The sequence below is a fragment of the Trachypithecus francoisi genome, unplaced genomic scaffold (genome assembly GCF_009764315.1).
Source record: "Trachypithecus francoisi isolate TF-2019V2 unplaced genomic scaffold, Tfra_2.0 Contig00137, whole genome shotgun sequence".
NCBI classification, from domain to species: Eukaryota; Metazoa; Chordata; class Mammalia; order Primates; family Cercopithecidae; genus Trachypithecus; species Trachypithecus francoisi.
The window spans coordinates 238169-263905 of NW_022680485.1; the positions used below are offsets into that span (position 1 = coordinate 238169).

Sequence of the window (25737 nt, forward strand, 5' to 3'; positions counted from 1 at the left end):
CCAGGCATCATGGTTCACACCTGTAATGACAACTACGTGGTAAAATAAAGTTGGAGAACTGCTTGCCATCAAAATATTAAGACCTGTCTGGGTTATGTAGCAAGACCCCCATTTCAAAAATAAGTGCCTTTAAGAGAGCTCTGAGATCCAGGAAGGGAGCTGTGAAACTCTGCTAAAGCCGAAGATTCAAGGTAATTCTGTTTAGGAGGCAGGCCCCCGTTCGGGCTTCAAAATACATGCACACTACCGTTTTTGGCTACAGACAAGAAAGTGCTCCACCTAACTTGGTTCCACTGAGAATTTTAAACTTAATTCTGTAACCATCCCAAACTCTTCACAGCCACAGTGTGGGGGAGGTCCTGCCTTTCCAGAGGCCTGGAGGAAGACCTCCATTTATAGCCATGATGGCAGGCCTCAGACCTTGGCCTTTACTGTGGCCCCTGAAGCAGTTCCATGACTCCAGTTCCAGCTCCCTTAGCCACAGTTCATGACCAGTTCTGCCTATGTAGAAATCCAAAGTGACCTGGGAAAATCCTCTCTTGTACTGGGTGAAAGCCATGCTCATCCACATCCTGATATAAAAAACACCATATACAGACCTGACTGCAGAAACCTGCCCTTGGGTCTGCCCAGCAGAGCAAAGTCCTGAAGGATATTCACTCTGTCTAAAATTTAAATGAGAATTACAACTATCCAAACCCCATTTAAGAAGACAACTAAAAGTGAACCCTTGTGCAAACCCAGCAGACTTAAAACCAAGCTACAATCCCTCTTCACTACAAACCCAGAGGGCATTCTATCACCCTGGGGGTACAACAAAAACAGATTTTTAGTTTCTGAAACCAGTTTATAAAATCGTGAAGAGGTGTTTGCTCCTTCAAATTTACAGACACCAATGCAAAACTACTGTTTCTTACTGTCAGTGCTTCTATTTTAACATAGCACTGCCGGGCGCGGTGGCTCAAGCCTGTAATCCCAGCACTTTGGGAGGCCGAGACGGGCGGATCACGAGGTCAGGAGATCGAGACCATCCTGGCTAACATGGTGAAACCCCATCTCTACTAAAAATACAAAAACTAGCGGGCGAAGTGGCGGGCGCCTGTAGTCCCAGCTACTCGGGAGGCTGAGGCAGGAGAATGGTGTAAACCCGGGAGGCGGAGCTTGCAGTGAGCTGAGATCCGGCCACTGCACTCCAGTCCGGGCGACAGAGCGAGACTCCGCCTCATAAAAAAAAAAAAAAAAAAAAAAAAAAAAACATAGCACTGAAAGTATGTGAAAGAAGAAATACTCAAAAGGAAAATTTAATCACTGACATTGAAAACCAGTAAGTAAAACGTCACTGTTTGTAATTATGTAATCTTATATATAAAAAAAGTACATTAAAACCTGTTTAAACTAATGAATACACTCAGTTGATTAGCAAAATATGAAATTAACATACAATTATGTTATCATTCCATACGCTTAAAACCATCTCTGATAAAATAGAGGAAAAACATTCTTATTTACAATAGCAATAATCAATTTTAGAACAAATATAACCAAGGAGCTCATAAGTCTTTTAAGTGAAAGATATCTCAAGAAAAAAAATTAGAGAAGACACAAATAAATTTAAAACTATTTTATTTCTATTGAAAGAATAAGGATTGTGAAACTGCCATATTATCTAAGGTGATCTCTAGATTCAATAAACTCCGTATCAAAATTCCAGTTTTTTTTTTACAGTAATGAAAAAATATAATCCTAAAATGTACATGAAACTACAATAAATTTTGAATAGCCAAAGCAATCTTAAGGAAAAATAACAATGCAAAGGACATTATACTTTATAATTTTAAACTATACATATATATATATAGAGAGAGAGTCTTACTCTGTTGCCCAGGCTAGAGTGCACTGGCACGATCTTGCCTCACTGCAACTCCCACCTCCCGGGTTCAAGCGATTCTCCTGCCTCTGCCTCCAGAGTAGCTGGGATTACAGGCGCCCACCACTGCGCCCAGCTAATTTTTTTATTTTTAGTATAGATGGGATTTCACCATGTTGGCCAGGCTGGTCTCAAATTCGTGACCTCGTGATTCACCCGCCTTGGCCTCCCAAAATGCTGGGATTACAGGCGTGAGCCACCACGCCCAGCCCAAACTATATTTCAAGACTATAGTAATGAAAACAGGATGCCTGTTCCAGCCAATGGAAACCGGACACTGCCGTAAAGTGAACATGTCAGGTTATAAATGACCCTGTCTCCTTTGTTCAGTGTACTCTCATGGCAAAACTGCTGGCGAGTGTACCCTTTCTACAGGAAGTAAAATTGGTCATATTAAATAAACAAAAAAGAAACAAAGAAAGAAAAAAAACAGGATGAAATGAGCAGAAAAACAAACAAACAAACAAACAAAAAACCTAATGAAACAGAAACCACTACTCTCATGCGAAAAGAGAATTTAAAAAATAGTTTAGGCCAGGCACGGTGGCTCCCGCCTGTAATCCCAGCACTTTGGGAGGCTGAAGTGGGTGGATCACCTGAGGTCAGGAGTTTGAGACCAGCCTGGCCAACATGATGAAACTCCGTCTCTAATAGAAATACAAAAAATTAGCCAGGTGTGGTGGTGTGCACCTGCAACCCCAGCTACTCAGGAGCCTGAGGCAGGAGAATCACTTGAACCCGGGAGGCAGAGGTTGCACTGAGCCGAGATCACCCCATTGCACTCCAGCTTGGGCCACAAAAGCAAAACTCCATTAAAAAAAAAAAAAAATTAACATAGAATGTCTCAAAATTATGCAGATATCTATCTGTCCACAAAAACAAGAAAAAGTCAGATTGCATGTTCTTTTATATGCCATGAACAGTACTTTGGCTGTCACTGTAAACGTTAAGGAAGATCACTGAAGGGAAAGAAGAATTCTTAGATATTTTAAAAGCATAAGACAGAAGATGCCCCTATGTGAGAGTATAATTTTTTAAAAATTCCAGACTTCCCAGAAACGTATTTCCTTTGGAATGCAGCTTTCCAAATCACTTTAAAGACTGGCCTTCTTCTTGATGTTGGACCTCTCATCCATGTCATCTGTTGTATTTACTCTCACCTACCTGGGGGTTCATCTACCATCTCATGTCGCTTCATATTCCAGGGCTCTTTTTCTTTCTCCAGACAGATGATGAGGTCTGGCTTAGAGACAGCAATACCTGTTTTATTAAAAATAATTAATATGAATCTGGCTCATATTCTCCAATTACCAAGTAATGTGCAAAGTAAAAGTGATATAATAGAATATTCTAATAAATTTATACCATATACTAATTTATAACAGAAATTTTTAAATATTTAGAGAATATTTTAATTGTGTAGGTACTTAATTTCACTGCCTGGTAATACTGAATCAGAAATTGGTAATGGCGCTTAGATTTTAAGCTGTGAATAACAATACTTTATGCCACTAAGCTTCTGAAATTACCACTAATCTAAAGTGAAGGACACAGATCAGCACAGGAATGAGGAATGTTCAGGTCAAGATGAAACATCTTGAAGAAATTTTTTCTAAACAGACAAATCCCCAGGATTTTCTTGAAAACAGAAATATGAAAGCATAAGTTACCAGAAAACATTCTACAAAAGAGAAATGAAAGCTTTAGCTTATATTAAAAATTTTGTATTAAAGTTATCCTCACCCAGGAAAGCCAGGTTTCTGTAGTTCTCTAACATCACATTCCTATATAAATTCTTCTGTGCAATGTCCAGGCACTGCCACTCCTCCAGAGAGAATTCTATGGCCACATCCCTAAATGTCAACAGTCCCTGGAAAACACACACAAACACACATATTTACAAAGTGGCTATGGGCAGAATTTTTCATTTGACTCAAGGTAAAATCAGAAAGTGAATAGAACTGATTCTAACTTATAAGAGGCACTGAAATTATCCAATAAAATAATTGTCAAAACACAAACATTTTCTAATGTATTCTCTAACTCTGAGAGAGTGGCATAATATCCACATCAGTGTATATATGATACTTGTCTGAATGATAAGGTGTAAAAATGTACTAACATATACATTTTTTAGTGCTGTATTTACATAATACAGAATGAGTTGTGTATATTTTTCAGATGAAAAAGACATAGCTGTTTATATTTTTCAGACAAAATAAACATGTTGAGTTAGAAGGTACCACTCAAATTTAAATGGGTACAATAAACTGGACATCTCGTTAATGCAGATTATTTTTTCAGGAGGTCTGAAATAAAGTCTGAGTTACTGAATCTCTATCAAGCTCACTAGTAATGCAAATGTTTTGGCCCCAAAAGACTATTTTGTCAAACATCCAGTAAGCGGAAAAGCCTGTGTTTTTCCAGTTTTTCTGGTCTGTAAACAAAGATGAGAGCTTTCATTTACCAACAAAAGATAAATGCAAAGAATACCAAAAAAAAACTGGCAGCTGCCAATTAAATGTGATGGTTTATGCACATTGGCTGCAAAAAGATACTTAATGACGAAGAGAAAAATAATTCCATACAGAAAAAATCTGTAAGAGCTTATTGAGTGAGTTATTAACATCAACTGCACCAGAACAAGTTTCTATAGTGTGCTGATGCACCCAGAAGGACACAGCATTACTGCTGAGATATTGGCCCCTTGAAAGTAAATTACAGTCTGAATTTAACCATAAGGAAACATTAGTTTTATGGAAAGTTCAAGATACAGATATCTCCCATGTTCTGCAATTTTTAATAGTGATTTTAAGTAGTCTTTCTTTAGCACCCTAATAAGCAGGTATCTCCTGATAGTTTTTTCATAACTTCCTGGGTAATAAATGCCATCTTGTTTAAATGAGCATTTTCTTAATCGTGTAATGAATGCATAGATGTTGAATACTGTAAGAAATTCTTCTTCAAAAGTTTAGCTTGCTTAAGTTTCTTGCCCTTTTTTTCCTTGCTTTAAGACGACTTCTTTACTCTCTGTTTCCCCTTCCCTGGTAATCAACCTTTTCCCGTTCCCCGGTAAACAACCTTTTCCCCAGTTCTTATCTATGGGGTTCACATCCCACATCTGCTACACACTCTGTGAATTACTTCTCCCATCGCAAGGGCTACTTCCGCTGAAACTGATCTTCCTGCCTTCCCACCGATATAACCGCATTCCTGCACTTTTCAAGTTAGCCAACTGGGTTTAGCCAATCGGATGGTGCCGTCCAACTCCAGCCAATGGAGGCAGGCCACAGTAAGAAGGACAAGCTGCTTTAGAGGTAATAAAACTCCCCTACTTTCCTTTGTTCCTCATGGTAACCAGACCTATGACCTACAAGGGGCAGCCCTCCTGCAGCTTAAGCTTTAATTTCCATGTTAGAGTTATTTATTTCGTTTTTGAAACTAAAACTGTTAGAAAAACTCAGCAAAATTACTCAAGCACAGTGTTCATATAATGAAAGAACATTTTAAGGTGCTTACATTTTATACCTCAGTAAGAAAAGCAAAAGTATGTATTCCTTTCAGGCAGTAAATGTATTATTATTTGTATTAAAAATCATGTAGTAGACAAAAAAAAGGATATAGAATAAAGATATTCACTGTCAAAATTTTATCCTGCTAAGAAAAGGAACTGAAGTTTTCAGTAATATACGTAACTCACGAATTATCTACCACATTCTTTTGGGAAATGTATTCATTGTCTACAGCGAAATTGAAGAGAGATTTTTCTTTTTTTCCTTGGTAGCTACCGTTCTAAAAGCGAGATGGAATTCTGTATTAAATCACTCAGCCATAAAAACACATGCCTGAAAAAACTTCTAAACTCACTGAGAAAGATAAAGTAACAGTTTTCAACAAATAAATTATTAATTTTTTTGAAACTCACCTTTTATGCCCTTTGTAAATCTTTTCTTACCTTTCAAGCTCTATTAATAAACTGCAATATACAGTTAAAAAACTGAGGTCAGCTGAGCACAGTGGCTCATGCCTGTAGTCACAGCACTTCAGGAGGCCAAGGAAGGTGAGTCACTTGAGGCCAGAAGTTTGACACCAGCCTGGCTAGCGTGGTGAAACTCCATCTCTACTAAAAATAGAAAAACTAGCTGGATATGGTGGTCCACACCTGTAATCTCAGCTACTTGGGAGACTGAAGCATGAGAATCACTTGAAGTGGGGATTTGGAGGTTGCAGTGAGCAGAGATGGCACCACTTTGCTCCAGCCTGTGTGACAGAGGGAAACTCTGCCTTAAAAAAATACATAAATAAACCTTAGGTCAAAATAAGTGAACAAATCCTTTCAAGGCACTTCTTACTCAAGTCAGGCCATTCGATTAGTTTATTGTCCCATCTCATCCTTCTCACTTACGTGCTCAATAACCCCTCTCAGGAGACTCTGAACTATGCCCCAGTGAGTGCCTCAGGCGCATTTTACACCGCAAGTTCTTACACCACCACAATGGAGTCAGTTTTTTGGGTTTTGGTGGTTTTTTGGTCTTTTGGAATGCTGATTTTTTTTCTAGAAATTTTTTACTATTTTTCTTGCACTATTTTTCTGACCCCTAAAGGAATCCGGGATGCAGAAATTATTTTTCTCCTCAATGCTTGTATCTATTGGCTGACCAGCAATGTGTCTCCAAGAAACGAAAGTTGGGTTGGGTGAAGACAATATTAATGTCTCAAGGAATTAAGTTTTTTTTAAAAAAACAAAAGTGCACCAGGAAATGCCTCTTAGCCTCAAGGCATCCACCTGCACACTTGAGAAGCTACACTCAATACCTCAGGTTGTCCTATGAGAGAATATGACCCAGTAGCTGATATTCACTAGACACTCTAGCAGACATAGCCACAGTGGGTATTGCTGTTTATCCCCATGCAGTACTGAAACCCAGGTCCAAGCAAAAACTGAAGGGTGACTGAAGACATATCACCCTATAAACGTTCCAAAAAAAAATCTGGACCCAAAAACATTCTGATAAGATATATGTGACTAGGGAAAATAAAAGAAAAAAACACACAGAGATATTTTACAATAGTGTCAGATTATTCTTTGCTTTATTTTCATAGGAAATATTTACCGAAAAAAAATAAAATCTCTTTAAATGTGCCATCAAATGCTTTGTCAAAAAATAATTCACCAGGCACGGTAGCTCACATGGATAATCTCAGCTCTTTGGGAGGCTAAGGAGGATGGATCACTTGAGCCAGAAGTTCGAGACCAGCCTGGCCAGCATAGTGAAACCCCGTATCTACTAAAAATACAAAAATTAGCCAGGCATGGTGCCAGGCATCTATAATTCCAGCTACTTGGGAGACTGAGACAAGAGAACCATTTGAGCCCAGGAGGCGGAGGCTGCAGTGAGCCTAGATCATGCCACTGCACTCCAGCCTGGGTAACAGAGCAAGGCTGTCTCAAATATTAAAAAAAAATTATTCATTAAAATAGGTATCAATATGTACACTAAAGGACAAATAGTTGATAAAGTTATTTAGGGAGGAGAAACTGGCATTTGGCAATGTCACGAAACTGAAAATTTAGTATCTTACTGCAAGCCAGTCAGGCTGGAGGAATAGGGGATGAGGGGCAGACTTGAGACCCTGCTTGGGACACTAGTGAAAAATTCAGGGAAAAATCAGTCCCCTGCGGAGTGTGAAAATCATTAATTGGCAGGAAATTGGATTTAGGTGGCTCTATTTCCTGGATTTCTACTTCTAAAAAAAAAAAAATCTAAACTGAAGAGCATTTTTTGGTAAATTATTACATTGGCAGAAACAAAATCCAGGCTTAACCAACTATAAACTGCCAATTAAGCTGATTGCACAACCAGGATATTTCCACCTTGATTGTAAAAATTAAGAAACTAAGACGGGCACAGTGGCTCATGCCTTTAATCCCAAAACTTTGGAAGGCCGAGGTGGGTGGATCACCTGAAGTCAGGAGTTCGAGACCAGCCTGACCAACACAGTGAAACCCCCATCTCTGCTAAAAAAAAAAAAAAAAAAAAATTGCCAAATGTGGTGGCGGGCGCCTGTAGTCCCAACTACTAGGGAGGCTGAGGCAGAAAAATCTCTTGAACCCGGGAGGCGGAGGTTACAGTGAGCCGAGATCACACAACTGCACTTCGGCCTGGGCAACAGAGAGAGACTCTCTCAAAAAAAAGAAAATGAAAACAACAACAACAACAACAACAAAACAACAACAAAATCTACATAACCGTACCTAGCCAATTATGGAATTTGGTTTTCTTTATCATGAAACTTTTAAAAACCTTTCCTTCCATGGATTACAAATTACAAACCACAGCAAGGTGCTCTAAAATTTTTGAATCACACTTTGATTAAATTATTTAATGTTTTTGCAATGACGCCCATAAATTTTTAATAGGAAAAAAATGGCCTGAAAACCCCACGGACCAAATCTCTTCCCATTCATGAACCCGCACCCCGAGTCAGGATTCTGCCCTGACCTTTCTCCCGTGGGTCCCTGCACAATCTGAGAGAGACGCAGGGCTACTGGTGCAGAGCTGCCCAGAGAGGGCTCCAGGTCGGGTCACAGTCACTGCGCAGGGAAGAGACAGGACGCCCGGAGCCCGGCTGTCAGCGCAGCCGCCATCTTACGGCTGAAGGGGGCTGAGGCCGAGCTGAGCAAGGAGAACTCGGGGCGCAGATTGTAAAGCTGATTGCAGGGAGGCCTGAGTCCCGCCACAGCCGCTTCCCACCGGTTCCAGCCAGCCCCGTTCCCTCTCTCGGGATGTCGGACCCGGCACTCTCACCATTTCTAGGCTCCCAGGGGGCAGGTCACAGGGCCACAGAGGCTGCGCCCCTAAAAGCAGAAGACACAAAACAGTGAAGACAAGACCTGGAGCTCCCGCTTCAGTTAGAGACAAAGGCCCCGCCAAATCCCGGAAGCCGCCCTGTTCGCTCCAGCTGTGTGCCTGATTGGACAGTTCCTAGGACAGCGTCTCTGTTTGGATAACGTTTAAGACCCCGCCTTCTAAGGCCCCGAGTGACGGACGATGTCATCAGATGTTGGGCTGAGTGAAGAAAGATTGACAGCCTAAGCTTCAGCCTTTTCAGGCGGGGCTTCCTCCCTGAGCTTAACCAGGCCCATCCCAGAGCACGGAAAAACTCTGTATCTTCTTTGCTGTCTCTTTTTTTCAATGTATTGCATGTGTGAATAATTTTTTTTTTTTTTTTTTGAGACAAAGTTTCGCTCTTGTTGCCCAGGCTGGAGTGCAATGGGACGATCTCGGCTCACTGCAACCTTCGCCTTCAGGGATCAAGCGATTCTTCTGCCTCAGCCTCCAGAGTAGCTGGTACTACAGGTGCATACCATGGCACCCGGCTAATTTTTGTTTTTTTTGGTAGAGATGGAGTTTCACCACGTTAACCAGGCTGGTTTCGAACTTCTGACCTCAGGAGATCCACCCGCCTTGACCTCCCAAAATGCTGGGATTACAGGCGTGAGCCACCACGCCTGGCCAACTCGATATTATCTTTAAAGCAAAATTAGGAATGCCTTTATTCCCCAGAGGTTGGAATATCTGGGCATTCCTCCGTCTGGTTCTGCTTAGTCAACATTATTAATTCGTTTCTTTAACCATAAACATCTATAGGCTAGGAATGCCTAATTTGCTGAGAATGCAGCCCAGCAAGTCTCAGTGTCATTTTCCTAGCTCTCTCTCAAAATGGAGTTGCTCTGGTTCAAATGATTCTGACATATTTTTCCCCTTCTTTTACAAGTGGACCCTTAATCCTAAGTGTTGCAGAGAGATTAAGATTCATCTTCCGTAACTTTTTCAGGCTGATTAGGGGCGATAATATTCCTGCCTAACCATGGGGCTCTCTTGCATTCAGGGTAGAGAGAAACTCAGTCAGACAGTGTTGGTATGGTGAAGGTCGTTTATAACTTTGAGTTCCAAAAAAAGGTGATATCTGGAAGACTACTAAAGTATCCAATTTAAGAAAGCATTTAGGCCGGGCGCGGTGGCTCAAGCCTGTAATCCCAGCACTTTGGGAGGCCGAGACGGGTGGATCACGAGGTCAGGAGATCGAGACCATCCTGGCCTACACGGTGAAACCCCGTCTCTACTAAAAAATACAAAAAACTAGCCGGGCGAGATGGCGGGCGCCTGTAGTCCCAGCTACTCTGGAGGCTGAGGCAGGAGAATGGCGTAAACCCCGGAGGCGGAGCTTGCAGTGAGCCGAGATAGAGCCACTGCACTTCAGCCTGGGCGACAGAGCGAGACTTCATCTCAAAAAAAAAAAAGAAAGCATTTAGTGAGCTTGTCTTGCATTCCTACACAAAGAGTATAACCACAATATATTCCAGAACAGCAAAGCAAAATTGGTAAAATTATTCCAAGTAAACTAAACAGGAAGGCCTTTCAAGAAGTGGGCAGTTGTTGGAACCTGTGGGGAAAAGAACGAGATATCAGCTTGTTACCATGTCTATATAGAAGGAAGTACACATAAAAGACTCCATTTAGTTCTGTATTTGAGATACTGTTAATCTGTGACCTTACCTTCAACTTTGTCCTTGCAAGAGACATGTGCGAAGGTGATTTAAGGTTAAAAGGATTTTGGGCTGTGCAGAATGTGCTTTGTTAAACAAGTGCCTAAAGGCTGCTTGTGGTTAAAAGTCATCACCATTCTCTTAAATCTCAAGAAAGAGAAAAACATTTGCCTCCTGCCCCTCCCTGGGCAATGGGACATCTCCGGGTAATACCCATTGTGTGCCTTGTTTACTGAGTGAGGAGAAACCGCCTTTAGGAATAAGGTGGGACTTGCTGGAGCAATACTGCTAAAAGGTTTATGGAGATGTCGCATATACATCTCAAGGCACAGCATTTTCCTTTAAACTTGTTCATATTACAAGGATTTTTTCATATGTCTTACTGCCGATTTCCTCCCTACAATAATCCTATTGTCCAGCCACTCCCTTATCCTTTTAATGACTAAGATAATTCTCAATAAATACTAAGGGAACTCAGAGGCCGGTGCCAGCGTGGGTCCTCTGTAAGCTGAGCGCCGGTCCCCTGGGCCCTGCTTTTCTTTCTCTACACTTTGTCTCTGTGTTTTATTCCTTTTCTCAAGTCTTTCGTTTCCACCTAACGAGAAACACCCACAAGTGTGGAGGGGCAGGCCACCCCTTCAGAACCAAACTGATATATGGTTGACTGATAGCACGTAAATGGCAGAGATATATGAGTGCCTAAAACTTTTATGGCCTGGGTAATGTTATGTAAATAGTCTGGAGCATACACAAAACATTTGGTTTTGATCAAAGCACAGGTTTCCTTTTGGGTATCTGTTAAAATATCTACATACCCAACAGTTTGTTTAATCATGTAGAGAGGATGAAGTCTGTGCCCACTCAGTAAATAAGTTACTCTCTGCATGATTCCAACTAATACCCAAGAGTAGAATGCCAATCCATATCTTTATGTTACCCATCCCTTTCATTTCTTCTGAACAAGAGTTGGAGGTCACTGGCTCATGGGGATAGACAGGATCAGTCTCTTGTGTTCAGCTGGCCTGTAGGACTTCATAAAAGGTAGGTTTAATTCGAGTTAAGTGGACCCAGCTATTTATTCCCAGAATTTTAACTGCAGTTGGGGTACTATAGAGAACTTGATAGGGTCCCTTCCACTTTGGGGAAACTTGATCTGCTGGGGATCCTTCTTTCCAAGTTTTTAATAGGACCCAATTTCCTAGTTGGGTTGTAACAAGATTATATTCCTTAGTTGGGGAAGGGAGTCTTTGATTTCCATATTCAGAGTGTGTTTTGTACTTGTCACATAATTCTGTAGCTTGAAAGTATCTGTGTCTATTAGAAGGTATGTAGCTAAAAAAGGCCTTCCATACATTATTTCAAAAGAGCTGAGCTGCAGATTTCCCTTAGAGGCCACTGGAATCTGTAGTAAGGCTACAGACAGTAAAGACAGCCAGGTCTTTGATGTTTCTTGGCATAGCATAGCAAAAGTCCTTTTTTGAGTTTGATTAGCAATTTTTACTTTCACTGAAGACTGTGGCCTTCACACTGAGTGAAGGCAGTACTAAATTTCTAGGGCTCAAGATATGTTTTGTGTATTCGTCACTGTGAAAGATAGGCCATTATCTCTATGTAAGCTCTTCAACAGCCCAAATATAGGAATTATTTTTCTTTTCTTTTCTTTTTTCTTTTCTTTTTTCTCTCTCCCTCTGTCTCTCTCTGTAGAGGACTACGTGCTCGCAAACCAGACGTTCCCGATAAGTCCTGCTCTTGCAAATGAAGCAGGGCATTCCTTCCCTGCAAAGAGGGAGGACAAAGGAGCCAGCTGCAAACAGCAGACCCTGGGGGCTGGTTTATGTATAAACATCTTGAAAATCCAGAAAGTCAGGGAAAGGTCGGAAAAACAACAATACGTCTTGTGACTTGGCAACATTCCACAAACGACTGTATAAAATAAAGCAGAGCGCACCATTCGGGGTGGCCGCCATGTTTGTCTTGTCTTGTGTTGTCTTGTGTGTTCATTCCTTTGTTTAGGAAACATGCGGACCCCAACATCTCTCTTTCTTTCTTTCTGGCAAAGGAGTTTCAGTCTTGTCGCCCAGGCTGGAGTGAAGTGACATGCTCTAAGCTCAGTGCAACCTCTGCCTCTCAGGTTCAAGTGATTCTCCTGCTTCAGCCTCCCAAGTAGCTGGGATTAGACGTGCCCACCAGCACATCTGGCTAATTTTTTGTATTTTTAGTAGAGATGGGGGTTTCATCATGTTAGCCAGGCTGGTCTTGAACTCCTGACCTCAGGTGATCCACCCAACTCGGCCTCCCAAAGTGCAGGGATTACAGGCATGAGCCACTTCACCCAGGGGCGTAATTATTTCTTTTAGTAGGAGTTTGGGAATCTCAATTGCCTTTTCAGATTGGTTAAGAAAAGCCTCAATCTAAACAGTAAAGGTGTCAATGAATACTAATAAATATTTAAACCCTTTACATGGGGGCATCTAAGTATAGTCTATTTGCCGATCTTCACCAGGGTACGTTCCTCTATGCTGAACAGGCCTTACTAAAGGAGGAGATAAACATTGGTCATTTGGGTTATTTCAGGCACAGGGTTCACAGGCTCGGGTAACCTGGTTTACTGTTTTAAGTAATCCTTTTTCTATAAAAAGCCAAGACATTATTTGAAACAGGAAATCTCTTCCCAGATGAGTAGAGTCATGCAAATGTTTAAATATTTTTCATTGATTAGCACCTCATGTCAACAGTTTATCAGGAGTGTCTAGGAAAATGCCTGCTATTTCAATAAGCCTCCCCCTGTCATCCACTGGTGTCCTTTAGCTTCTATGACTCCTTGTACTTGGTGTGGTTTAAACTTCCCGGTGTTATTGTAAAGCCAGTTTATTGGATTCATCTACAAAAGAGAAGTTGGTGCAACTGCCTGGAGTCATCCAGGCATGATTAGAAAGTTGTGTAAGAAAACCAAGGTCTCTGAAAAACAGCATAGAGAATAGATAAAATGGCATCTATGGGCTTGTCAGTCTACCCCTGTGGCCATACAGTTTTGGGGCAACAGAGACCCATTATAATGGGTCAAAACAGAGTAAGCTGTCCAGAAGAAAGTTTTTTTTTTTTTTCTTTTTGAGACATAGTCTGGCTCTGTTGCCCAGGCTGGAGTGCAGCAGCACAATCTCAGCTTACTGCAACCTCTGTCTCTCAGATTCAAGTAATTTCCGGACTTTTTTTATTACTATTTTTTATTTTTAGTAGAGATGGGGTTTCACCATGTTGGCCAGGCTACTCTCGAACTCCTGACCTCAAGTGATCCTCCCACCTTGGCCTCCCAAAGTGCTAGGATTACAGGCATGAGTCACTGTGCCTGGCAAAAGTTAATATTCTTACCTGCCATGGCAAAGGTTACTGAGTCTTCTCCAGATATACGGCTAGTTGTCTGATGGAAGCTGTAGCGGAAGGTCTCAGGCCCCATCACTCTTGGGCACTTGCCTGACTGTTTCACCCATCATTAGTTTGGGTGCCAACAGCTCTCTTCAGAACACTGGATTAGGGTTGGGTGCGGTGGCTTATGCCTGTAATCCCAGCACTTTGGGAGGCCGAGGCAGGTGGATCACAAGGTCAGGAGATCAAGACCATCCTGGCTAATATGGCGAAACCCCGTCTCCACTAAAAATACAAAAAATTAGCCCGGCATGGTGGTGGGCGCCTGTAGTCCCAGCTACTCGGGAGGCTGAAGCAGGAGAATGGCATAAGCCCGGGAGGCAGAGCTTGCAGTGAGCCAAGATCTCATCACGGCACTCCAGCCTGGGCGACAGAGTGAGACTCTGTCTCTTAAAAAAAAAAAAAAAAAAAGAACACTGGATTATCCCTCTTCCAATGGCCTGTTTTCTTACAGTGTGCACACTGATTTATGCCCAAAGCACAATGACTCAGATGCCCAGCTTTGGGCTTTTCACGTTTCAGCTTCCCTTGTTCAAGCCAAGACCTAGGAGGGCAACCCCACATGGGAGGTTAGCTTAACGTTGCAACCAACAGCTGCACCTTGTGGAGGTCCTTCTTCCTCTTTCTCCTTCCTCCACTTTGTCCCTGTTATTAAAAGCTAAAAATGCCATATCCAAAGCTGTTCATAGAAGTTTTGGGACCCATAGCTACTTTTACTAGTTTTCTATGGATATCGGGGTAGACTGGGTTATAAAATGGACTCCCAGAAGGATTTATCTTTACTTTGAGGCAGGATCAGTGTTAGTATATTTCCTGATCACCTCAACTAAACGCTATTGAAACAAAGCTGGATTCTCAACTTTGCCTTGAGAAACTTCCTTAACCTTTTCATTATTAACAAGATTTTTCTTACATTTCTTCATCTCTTCCAATAAACAAGTGACCATATGATCTCTTCTCCCAAGTCCTCACTGCCCTTTGATATTCCACTCCAGATCTTGATCTGGAACTGCTATACCTCCTGTCTGATATATATTATGGTTCAGGCTGCAAGCCAATAACGCATCTGCATGGATCCTAGCTGTCCCCAAAATGCATTGTTTCTCTTCTACTGTACAACAGAGACAACAAAACATACAGATACTGCCAAGATAAAGTATAGGTCAGAGTTAACTTTTCGAACTCATCTATGAATTTTTCTTGATCTTCAGAGAAATGATCAAACTTGTCTATTATAGAGCCAAACCAGACATAGAAAAGGGTACATGTCCTCTCACAATGCCTTCTTCCCCATTTGCAACCTAATTGGACAGAGATTTCCCTTTGGAGGTTGATAGGAAGCTCTATTATGAATAGTACCTGCTGGGCTACATTCTTCAGGGTGTGGTGGGTGTAGAGAGGGACTAGAAGGGTAAGGAGGAGGGACAAAATGTTCTCAATAGAACTTTCAGGTGGACTTGGGGCAGAAAGAACCGACACATCTGAACCTTCAGACCTGACAGAAAGAGGTTCCGCTTCACCTAAAAAATGTCCACTGAACCAAGTGGCAGGGAGCTTGAAATAAAGGATCATTTTGTATGTCCAACTCTTTTTCCTCTATTTCCCTCATGAAACATGCCCATGCCTGCTGCAGGGTTTCATTCTGACTGAGCAGCAAAAATGCTTGAACTTACGATATTTTATCCCATTTTCCCTACCACGTACAGAACAAATTGAGTTGAATTGCTGTATAAGTACTCATTAGGGGCATTTTTTATTGTATCATTCTGAAGTTATTTGCTGATTTTCCATGCTTATCATCCTTAAGAAAGCGCACACTCTTAACCCAATCTGTAATCCCTGATCCTGGGGTTTTGGTAACCTGATGTTTCTGTTTTGTTGTAGGCAGCCCTGAAGATGAGTTTCCACCCCAGAGAACAGAATGACAAAAGGCCAAGATGTGGTTGATACAGCTGGTGAGAGACATTGGGTGAGGAAAGACCAGGCTCTCCAAGCATTCAGACACACCTGTGCAACTGTCCTTGCAATTAGGAGCCAGGCCCCAATGAGCTTCTCACCACATGTCTTTGAACTTTGCTAGGTCATGCTGTTGATTAGTTTCCTCTACTGAGCAGGTAGCTTATAGTCACAGTATTTACAACCAGGAGAATGTTCCAGGCCAGCCCTGAGTCAACTTAAAATAATCAAAAGATTAAAATGTAATCTGAAATATATTTACTCAAGGTCAGATATTGAGGATGGCCACCAGTCGGACAGATTTAAGTTGCCCTGAATATATGTTTCAATTAACAGTCATTGAAAGTGAGTCTTCTCAAAAAAGTGAGAAGGCAGTCCCTAAGTTGTTTACCAAGAATTCATATTTAAATGCATAAGCTATTGATTGGCTACATATATTCTTTTGTTTTAGAAATTTCAGAATAAAGAGATAATGGGTGAGACTGCTAGTCAGAAACAAAATGTCTTTAAACAACCATCCCTAATCCCAGCACTTTGGGAGGCCAAAGTGGGTGGATCACCTGAGGTCAACACTTCAAGACCAGTCTGACCAACATGGTGAAACCCCATCTCTACTAAAACTACAAAAAAAAGAAAAAAATTAGCCAGGCCTAGTGGCGTGCACCTATAATCCCACTTACTCTGGAGACTGAAGAAGGAGAATCGATTGAACCCAGGAGGTGTAGGTTGCAGTGGGCTGAGACTGTGCCATTGCACTCCAGCCTAGGTAATAGTGCAAGATTCCATCTCAAAAAAAAAAAGAAAAAAAGAAAAAGAAAGAAAGAACAGAAAAGAAAAGAAAGAAAAGGAAAGAAAAGAAAAGAAGAGTCACTATGTTGACTCTGGGGTCATGAACATATATGACAGTCAGAATTTTTACTGTGGACTGCACTCACCTGTGAAATCAGTATCTCTCTAGTGGGCACTGTCCATGTGTCAGGGTAACAGTGCTAACATTTGGTAGGTTGTGCATATGGAAACACAGTCTCACTTGTGTGCTTCATCCTGTGGACACTCTCTATGCCATCCAAAGACTTTATACAAATATGAAAGAAAAGTAATCCTTTATGATGTTATTATCTAGAGAAGACCCAGGAATATACCCATTTCTCTAAGTTTAGTTACAAGTGCCAGCATCTCTCTTTTTAGCTGATTCAAGGTATTAGTGTCATTATCACAACTGTGAGCTTGGGTAAGGTATATGTCACAACCCAAACTTTGAGTAGAAAGAAAGCAAAAGACTAACTTCACCTGGGTGCTGGGCCAGAAATATGTCACAATTTTTCCAGGGCAGAGAGTCATACCACCTGGTTGCCTGGCCAGGGTTATGTTACAATTTTCTCCAGAAAGCAGGGCACAAACAGCAAAGACACATTACTTGGGTAATGGGCCCAGCTATATGTCACAATTTTTTCCGCAGTTAAGACCTGGGTACAAGAAAAACACCACCTTGTTGCTCAACCCAGGGGTATATCGCAATCTTCTGTGTGGGCATGATGCAGATGCAAGAGGAAAGTCACACCTCAAAATAATGGATGCAGAGATATGTCACAAGGCCTCTTGTGAGCAGGGCCCAGGCTGGAGCCTCTCACCCACCTGATTTGACCCAGCAAAATGTCTTAATACCTAAAACATATGGGGCCAATTTGAAAGAGGAGAGTGATAAGGGCTGGCACAGTGGCTCACGCCTATAATCCCAGCACTTTGGGAGGCTGAGGCTGACAGATCACTTGAGGTTAGAAGTTGGAGACCAGCCTGGCAAACATGGCAAAACCCCATCTCTACTAAAAATACAAAAATTAGGCTGGGCGCGGTGGCTCACGCCTGTAATCCCAGCACTTTGGGAGGCCGAGGCGGGCGGATCACAAGGTCAGGAGATCGAGACCACAGTGAAACCCCGTCTCTACTAAAAATACAAAAATTAGGCTGGGCGCGGTGGCAGGCGCCTGTAGTCCCAGCTACTCAGGAGGCTGAGGCAGGAGAATGGCCTGAACCCGGGAGGCGGAGCTTGCAGTGAGCCGAGATCGCGCCACTGCACTCCAGCCTGGGCCACAGAGCGAGACTCCATCTCAAAAAAAAAAAAATACAAAAATTAGGTGGGTGTGGTAGCACACACCTGCAATCCCAGCTACTCGGGAGGCTGAGGCAGGAGAATCACTTGAACCTGGGAGATGGAGGTTGCAGTGAGCCATGATCACACCACTGCACTCCAACCCGGGATACAAAGTGAGACATCTCAAAAAAATAAATAAATAAACAAATAAAATTTAAAAAAAGAAAGAAAGAAGAGAAAAGAAAAAAGAAAAAAGAGAGTGATACAACCAGATGTTGGGTCCAGTGATAGATCACAATGCTGCCTGTATACAGGGCTCAGCTAGAAAAAGAGAGTTACATCACTTAGGTGATAAACAAAATATGTCATAATTCCCCTATTGGAATGGCTCATGTGGGAGAGTTAGATCACCTAGGTGTTGGACCCAGCCATACACAGTTTTGAATATACACCATATACAATTTGTATATTGAAATGTGGCTGGGCCCAACACCATGTGCCTCTTGAAATATGCCCTTTTTGGACAGAGCCCAAGCACTAGAAGAGAGTAACAACACCTTATTGCTAGGTCAAAAAAAATGGGACCATACTTCCTGAAAAATGAAGAGCCCATGCAGCAGTCTACCTAAATTAGAGCTTCAGGGATATGTCAAAACACCCTATGTGGGCGAGGCTCATGTAGAAGAGAAAAGTCATAACCTAGGGCCTTCACCTAGTTATATGTCATAATCACCCCAGTGGGCAGCACCCAGGCATGGGAAAAATATTATGTAAATGCTTAGATGAGTGATCTGTCATAATCCTCACTGTTGACAGGTCTGAGACAAAAATAAAAAGGCATATAATCTAGTTTAGTGGGCCAAGGACATTCACTATGTCCTCTGTGGACAGGTATGAGACAGAAAAATTACATCACCTGTGAAATGTCACCAGGGATTAGTCACTCTCGCTTCTGTGGTCTGGGCCCAGATAGGAGAAAAGAGAAACATTACATAGGTGCTTGGCCCAGATATGTTACAGTGTCTCCTAGGGAAAAGCCCGTGTAAAAGTAGAGAGTAACATCAAATAGATGGGTCCAGGAATATGGCAAAATGCCTCCTGTAGCCAGGGTCTGGGTAGGAGATTCATATCTCCTGGGTGTTAGACCCAGCAATATGTTACAGTAGCCAATGTGGGCAGGGCACAGAAAGGACAAGCACATTACCTGGGTGCAGGGACAAGTGATATGTCACAATGCCCTCTTTGACAGCACCAAGGCATGAGTATAGGGTCACATCATCTACATACTGGTTCCAACAATATGTCCCAATCCCATCTCTGTGCTGGGCCCAGGCAGGAGAGTCAAATCACTCAGGTTATGAAGAGACATGTGTCACAATCACACATGCAGAAAGGCTCAGGGATAACATGAATAATTTTTCATATATTCCCATTCTAGGTATGAGAGTCAAGACCATTTGGAAGTTTGGTCTAAGTACACAAAACACAATCTCAATGTGCATGGATTCATGAATAAGAGCCTCATTCTCTCCTTCAGACTGTGTCTTCTCAGTAAACTCCATTGTTTCACAGGTGTGCTGAATCTTGATCTGAGTCACTCGCTGTGGACCAGATCCACACATGAGTCAATTTTGCAACTTTCCACTGCCTCCAGGGATGAGATTCAGAACTTCAGAAGTAGACTGTGTTTATCTAAAAGGATGACATGTTTATGGTTGACTGGTTGTGAATACCAGAATCACAATGTTACCTGTGTGCTGGACCATGTAAGGGTCTTTACTGAGGGTATGTGAGAGCTTTACTGCTGGGTCTGTCCCACAGTTGATGGATGAAATGAGTACTCAGACACAGGTATGCAGTGTAAGAGCAGCTAGGTGACTGCCTGGCTGTATTGGACAGAGTGCAGCCCGGAGAAGCTGGAGCTGCTTTCTTTTATTCAGTGCAGGCACAATGCTGAAAACCTGGAGCCAATACAACCTGCAGGTAATTAACATTTATTGTTTCCCCCTTCAAGGAATGTCACATGTGCAAATGATCAAAGGTCAGTTCCTGGTCAACGTAAACAAACAAGCCTGTTTAAGACAAATTTCCCCACACTCCCTTGTGTTTACTTCTCACCCCCTGACTCAAGGTTATAGAACAGTTTGCCTTCAGCTATTCTCCCGCAGGGCTCTGCAGGACCTTCCAAACTTTCAGGAGGTTTGCATTCTTCCCTATAGATTTTTCACCACTCTGACTGATCCCCCCACCTCTCCCCCCTTTTTTTTTGCATCAAGTTTTTTTTTTTTTTTTTTTTTTTTTTGAGACGGAGTCTTGCTCTGTTGCCCAGGCTGGAGTGCAGTGGCCGGATCTCAGCTCACTGCAAGCTCCGCCTCCCGGGTTACGCCATTCTCTCGCCTCAGCCTCCCGAGGAGCTGGGACTACAGGCGCCCGCCATCTCGCCCGGCTAATTTTTTGTATATTTTAGTAAGACGGGGTTTCACCGTGTTAGCCAGGATGGTCTCGATCTCCTGACCTCGTGATCCGCCCGTCTCGGCCTCCCAAATGCTGGGATTACAGGCTTGAGCCACGCGCCCGGCCTGCATCAAGTTTTGATGATTGAAGCATACAGATGTGAGCAGTGACAGGTTTGACAGGCATAGTGGTTACAGCTTGTGTTCCAGCTTTGCATCCTAGAACCAGTAAATAATATAAAACAAGCATGAGTATAATCAATTCTTTTCTTTTGCAATCAAGGAGTGATACGTAGTGGTACTTGCCGCATCAGGTTATGAGCAGAGATGTGTGTCACAATCACACATGCAGAAAGACTCAGGGATAACATGAATAATTTTTCACATATACCCATTCTAGGTGTGAGAGTCAAGACCATTTGGAGGTTGGGTCTAAGTACACAAATCATAATCTCAATGTGGATGGATTCATGAATAAGAGCCTCATTCTCTCCTTCAGAGTGTGTCTTCTCAGTAAACGCCATAGTCTCACAGGTGTGCTGAATCTTGATCTGAGTCACCAGCCTAGCTGTGGACCAGATCCACATATGAGAGTCAATTTTGCAACTTTCCATTGCCTCCAGGGATGAGATTCAGGACTTCAGAAGTAGATTGTGTTTATCTAAAAGGATGACATATTTACTGTTGACTGGTTGCAAATACCAGAATCACAATGTTACGTGTGTGCTGGCCCATGTAAGGGCATTCAATGTATTACCTGAGGGCTTTATTGCTGGGTCTGTCCCACAGACCCTGGTTGATGGATGAAATGAGTACTCAGACATAGGTATGCAGTGTAAGAGCAGCTAAGCAACTGCCTGGCTGTATTGGTCAGAGTGCAGCACCAAGAAGCTGGAGCTGCTTTCTTTTATTCAGTGCAGGCACAATGCTGAAAACCTGAAGCCAATACAACCTGCAGGTAATTAACATTTATTGTTCCCCTTTCAAGGAATGTCACGTGTGCAAATGATCAAAGGTCAGTTCCTGGTCAACTTAATAACAAGCCTGTTTAAGACAAATTTCCCCATACTCCCTTGTATTTACTCCTCACCCCCTAACTCAAGGTTATAGAACAGTTTGCCTTCAGCTATTCTCCCGCAGGGCTCTGCAGGACCTTCCAAACTTTCAGGAGGTTTGCATTCTTTCCCTATAGATTTTTCACCACTCTGACTGATCTCCCCACTTCTCCCCCTTTTTTTTGCATCAAGTTTTGATGATTGAAGCATACAGATGTGAGCAGGACAGGTTTGACTGGCATAGTGGTTACAGCCTGTGTCCCAGCTTTGCATCCTAGAACCAGTAAACAATATAAAACAAACATGAGTATAATCAATATTATTATTTTGCCATCAAGGAGTGATATATAGTGGTACTTGCCACCTCAGTCCAATGTATGCCATTACTGAGGGACCCCACCAGAGCTATGTCAATCAGTCACATTTTTAGAGGCTAGAAAGGGAGTCTCTGCTCAAGTAACAGTGTGGAAGAAAGGCGGTTCTAGAAGATGGGCCCAATAGAATATAGCAGGTACAAGTTGCAGGCAAAGTGAGAGAATAAGAAGAATCAATACCCTACAAGAGTTGCAATGTACAACAGAAAGCATAGAAAGGAACACATTATCTGAGTGAATGGTTTCTTTTTCTGCAGCAGAATTCACTTAACCTCCTGAGTTGTCTTCTTCAGCATCTCCCAGGTAATGTCTGCGGCCTGTGATGTCCAAGGAAGTGGCATTGTCCGGGGTTGCAGGTTCTGCAGGATCATTTCCTTCATTTTTGGTACTGGGTTGGGTCCTGGCCATGCTGTGGTAAGGTTTGGTGTGTCGCGCTGGAATTCAAAGAGGACGTGAGGGGACGTGAACACAAGCATATCCTCTTCCCCATGTTAACAAATAATTTGGACCACACTATACATTACTATTTGCTGAGACCAGCTCCGTCATGGAGACCCTAACCCAGTGGTGCTCGAGGAATTAAAGACACACACACAGAAATATAGCATGTGGAGTGGGAAATCAGGGGTCTCACAGCCTTCAGAACTCAGAGCCCCGAACAGAGATTTACCCACATATTTATTGACAGCAAGCCAGTGATGAGCATTGCTTCTATAGATTATAGATTTACTAAAAGTATTGCTTGTGAGAAACAAAGGGATGGGTTCTGGCTAGTAATCTGCAGCAGGAACAGGTCTTTAAGGCACAGATTACTCATGCTATTGTTGGTGGTTCAGGAATGCCTTTAAGTGGTTTTCCCGCCCTGGGTGGGCCAGGTGTTCCTTGCCCTCATTCCAGTAAACCCATAACCTTCAGCGTTGGCATCATAGCCATCACGAGCATGTCACAGTGCTGCAGAGATTTTGTTTAGCCAGTTTTGGGGCCAGTTTATGGCCAGATTTGGGGGCCTGTTCCCAAAAACTATTTACATCTTTCCATAACACTTAAGGTCTTATATTTTGAGAGGTTTTGCAAAGTGCTTTTCTATGTCTGATTGAAATTTATTATCTAAATTTAAGAAATTAAGGGTAAATAAGGTTCATGCTAGTAATGTTGTAGGGTTCTTACTCATATTCCCCATTTCTATTTTTTAAAGCATACTCTTAAGGGTGGATGGGTACATCCCACTGTTATCTGGGTTAAATAACTGATAAATTCAACACATGATTCCTGAGGCCCTTGTCGTACATTTACAAAAGATCCCTGTTGAATTCTACCTTTGGGAATTCGTTCCCAGGCCCTGTGAGTACACAAAGACATATGTACATAAGCTTGGGGGGAAAATTTTAATTGTTGTTATACACTAACATAGGGACCCCTCCCCTGGAGCATAGCAGCTGTTATGTTTTGCCTGGCCAACTGATTCTGGTTAACTTACTGTTCACATAACTCATCATATTCTGCCCTCCAGAGGAGGTATTGACTGGCTTCTAAAGTTGTTTTAGCTAGTATTGACCAGTCCCATGGGGTCATATGGTATTTTTCTGCTATGGCCTCAAGTAATCCTCTCCTAAATGGGCTAATGATTTCATTTTCTCTAATGCTCTTTCTTATTTCTTTTTTTTTTTTTTTTTTTTGAGACGGAGTCTTGCTCTGCCACCCAGGCTGGAGTGCAGTGGCCGGATCTCAGCTCACTGCAAGCTCCGCCTCCCGGGTTTACGCCATTCTCCTGCCTCAGCCTCCCGAGTAGCTGGGACTACAGGCGCCCGCCTCATCGCCCGGCTAGTTTTTGTATTTTTAAGTAGAGACAGGGTTTCACCGTATTAGCCAGGATGGTCTCGATCTCCTGACCTCGTGATCCGCCCGTCTCGGCCTCCAAAGTGCTGGGATTACAGGCTTGAGCCACCGCGCCCGGCCTCTTTCTTATTTCTTTATAAGTCTTGAAAGTAATGGGTTCATGTAGCTGACTGCCTTGTTGATCTTCCCTCATTGGGCAGACCAAGAGCTCCCCTTCTAATGCCACTTACCTAAGACAGGGTCCCATAACTGTAATGTATCCCTTGTCTTTTCCCCAGTTTATTGGGAGAGGGCTCAGGGAAAATCTCTGTCTCCTCTGTGGCACCTTTACCCGGTAATGGTGGGGCTGAGGGGGGAGGAGGGGGGGGGAGAGGAGGAGGAGGAGGAGGAGGCAGCAGTAAGGTAGATGATGTTTCCTCCCTTCCCTTTTTAGGCTCTTCTGTATAGAGCAGGGCAAAAGCAGTCCTAACTAAGGACTATAACATTAAAGAACATTAAAGATGTTAGTTGGATTTGTTGCCTGTGTGCATAATGTCTAAGATTTCTTCTCACTTGTTCCCAGAGCTCTAGGTCTAGTGTGCCTTCTTCTGGGAACCATGGGCTATGGAAAATAACAGTTTGCATTAGGTCTCTTAATTGAGCCTTCGAAACCAAGGCTCCACTAGCTTTTAACAGTTGTTTCAATATTTTTATATACTATTGCTGTTGAACTGATGATTGTTGTCCCATGATAAAATTAGCTTTAGTCTGGGCATAGTGGCTCATGCGTGTAATCCCAGCACTTTGGGAGACCTAGGTGAGTGAATCACCTGAGGTCAGGAGTTCAAGACCAGCCTGCCCAATGAGGAGAAACCCCGTTTCTATTAAAAAATGCAAAATTAGCTAGGCGTGGTGGTGCATGTCTGTAATCTCAGCTACTCGGGAAGCTGAGGCAGGAGATTCACTTAAACCTAGGAGGTGGAGGTTTTCATGAGCCAAGATTGAGCCATTGCACTCCAGCCTAGGAAACAAAAGTGAAACTCCATCTCAAAATAATAATAATATAATAATAATAATAATATAAAAACCCTGGCTTGAAAAATCCCTCTGAACTTGGAAATCCCCAGCAGGCACAAATTACTTACTGTGCAGTCACTTCCCTTTCGTTTTGGAGGGTTCTGTCATGATCCGTTGTGTCGCTCCCCACATGGGGCACCACCTGCCAGTCCTGTCCCACAGATCCTGGATGACAGATGAAATAAGTACTCAGACATAGATATGCAGTGTTAAAGAAGCTAGGGAACTGCCCAGCTCTAGTGGCCAGATTGCAGCACCGAGAAGCTGGAGCTGCTTGCTTTTATTCATTGCAGGCACAATGTCAAATACTTGGAGCCAACACAACCTGTAGGTAGTTAACATTTATAGTTCCCCTTTCAGGGAACATCACGGGCAGTTGGTCAAAGGTCAGTTCCTGGTCAACATAAGTAAACAAGTCTGTTTAAGATAAATTCCCTTAAATTCCCTTATACCCACTCATTGCCCTCTGCCTCAGGGTTATAGAGCAGCTGCCTTCAGCTATTCTCCCCCAGGGATCTGCAGAACCTTTTGGCCTTTCACAAGGTTAGCATCCTTTCCCTATAGTTTTTCCACCACTCTGACTGATCCCCCATACTTTATTCAATATGCATGTGAGTTGCAATCTACTCCAAGACATTTGTGATGGTATGGACCCATGATTCTACATGTGGCTCTAAGCCCAGGAATGACAGTCAACATCTTTCCAATTGGCTGATCCATTTAGGAAAGTCCTCATCTGCCTATGAGCTATATTTAGAAGTGAGTCATCATTTGTAGCTTTAGAAATGAGCCATTCTTGGCTGGATGTTTGCATATCTCAGTCACAATCCCAACTGTGGACTGCATCTGCATATGAGATTTAGGACCTCACCAGTGGGCTCTGTCCATGTTGAGGTTACAATTATAACAGGCAGCAGGATGTTCTTTTAAGAAACACAACCTTTGGCTGGGTGCAGTGTCTCACACCTGTAATCCCAACACTTTGGGAGGCAGAGGTGGCAGATCACCTAAGGT

At 42.7% G+C, this 25737-nt stretch overlaps 2 protein-coding genes and 1 long non-coding RNA gene across 8 annotated transcripts in view; 1 reads left to right on the forward strand and 2 right to left on the reverse strand.

Annotated features, from left to right (window-relative positions):
- Positions 1-8936, reverse strand: part of LOC117065261 (zinc finger protein 726) — a 25567-nt gene extending 16631 nt beyond the window's left edge. Inside the window, exons 1-3 of the mRNA XM_033179910.1 lie at positions 8737-8936; positions 3671-3797; positions 3092-3187 (exon numbers count right to left, since the gene is read on the reverse strand). Of these exons, the coding sequence (XP_033035801.1) occupies positions 3092-3187; positions 3671-3797; positions 8737-8739 (226 nt within the window). The 5' untranslated portion in view covers positions 8740-8936. The remainder of the gene's footprint in view (positions 1-3091; positions 3188-3670; positions 3798-8736) is intronic.
- The window catches only part of LOC117064905 (zinc finger protein 91-like), a 338773-nt gene that overhangs the window by 176090 nt on the left and 136946 nt on the right, over positions 1-25737 (reverse strand). The gene's annotated exons all lie outside the window — the stretch shown is intronic.
- Positions 5094-16279, forward strand: LOC117065533. Its single transcript, XR_004429967.1, has 2 exons — positions 5094-5244; positions 15786-16279. It is a non-coding gene; the product is annotated as an uncharacterized LOC117065533 (long non-coding RNA).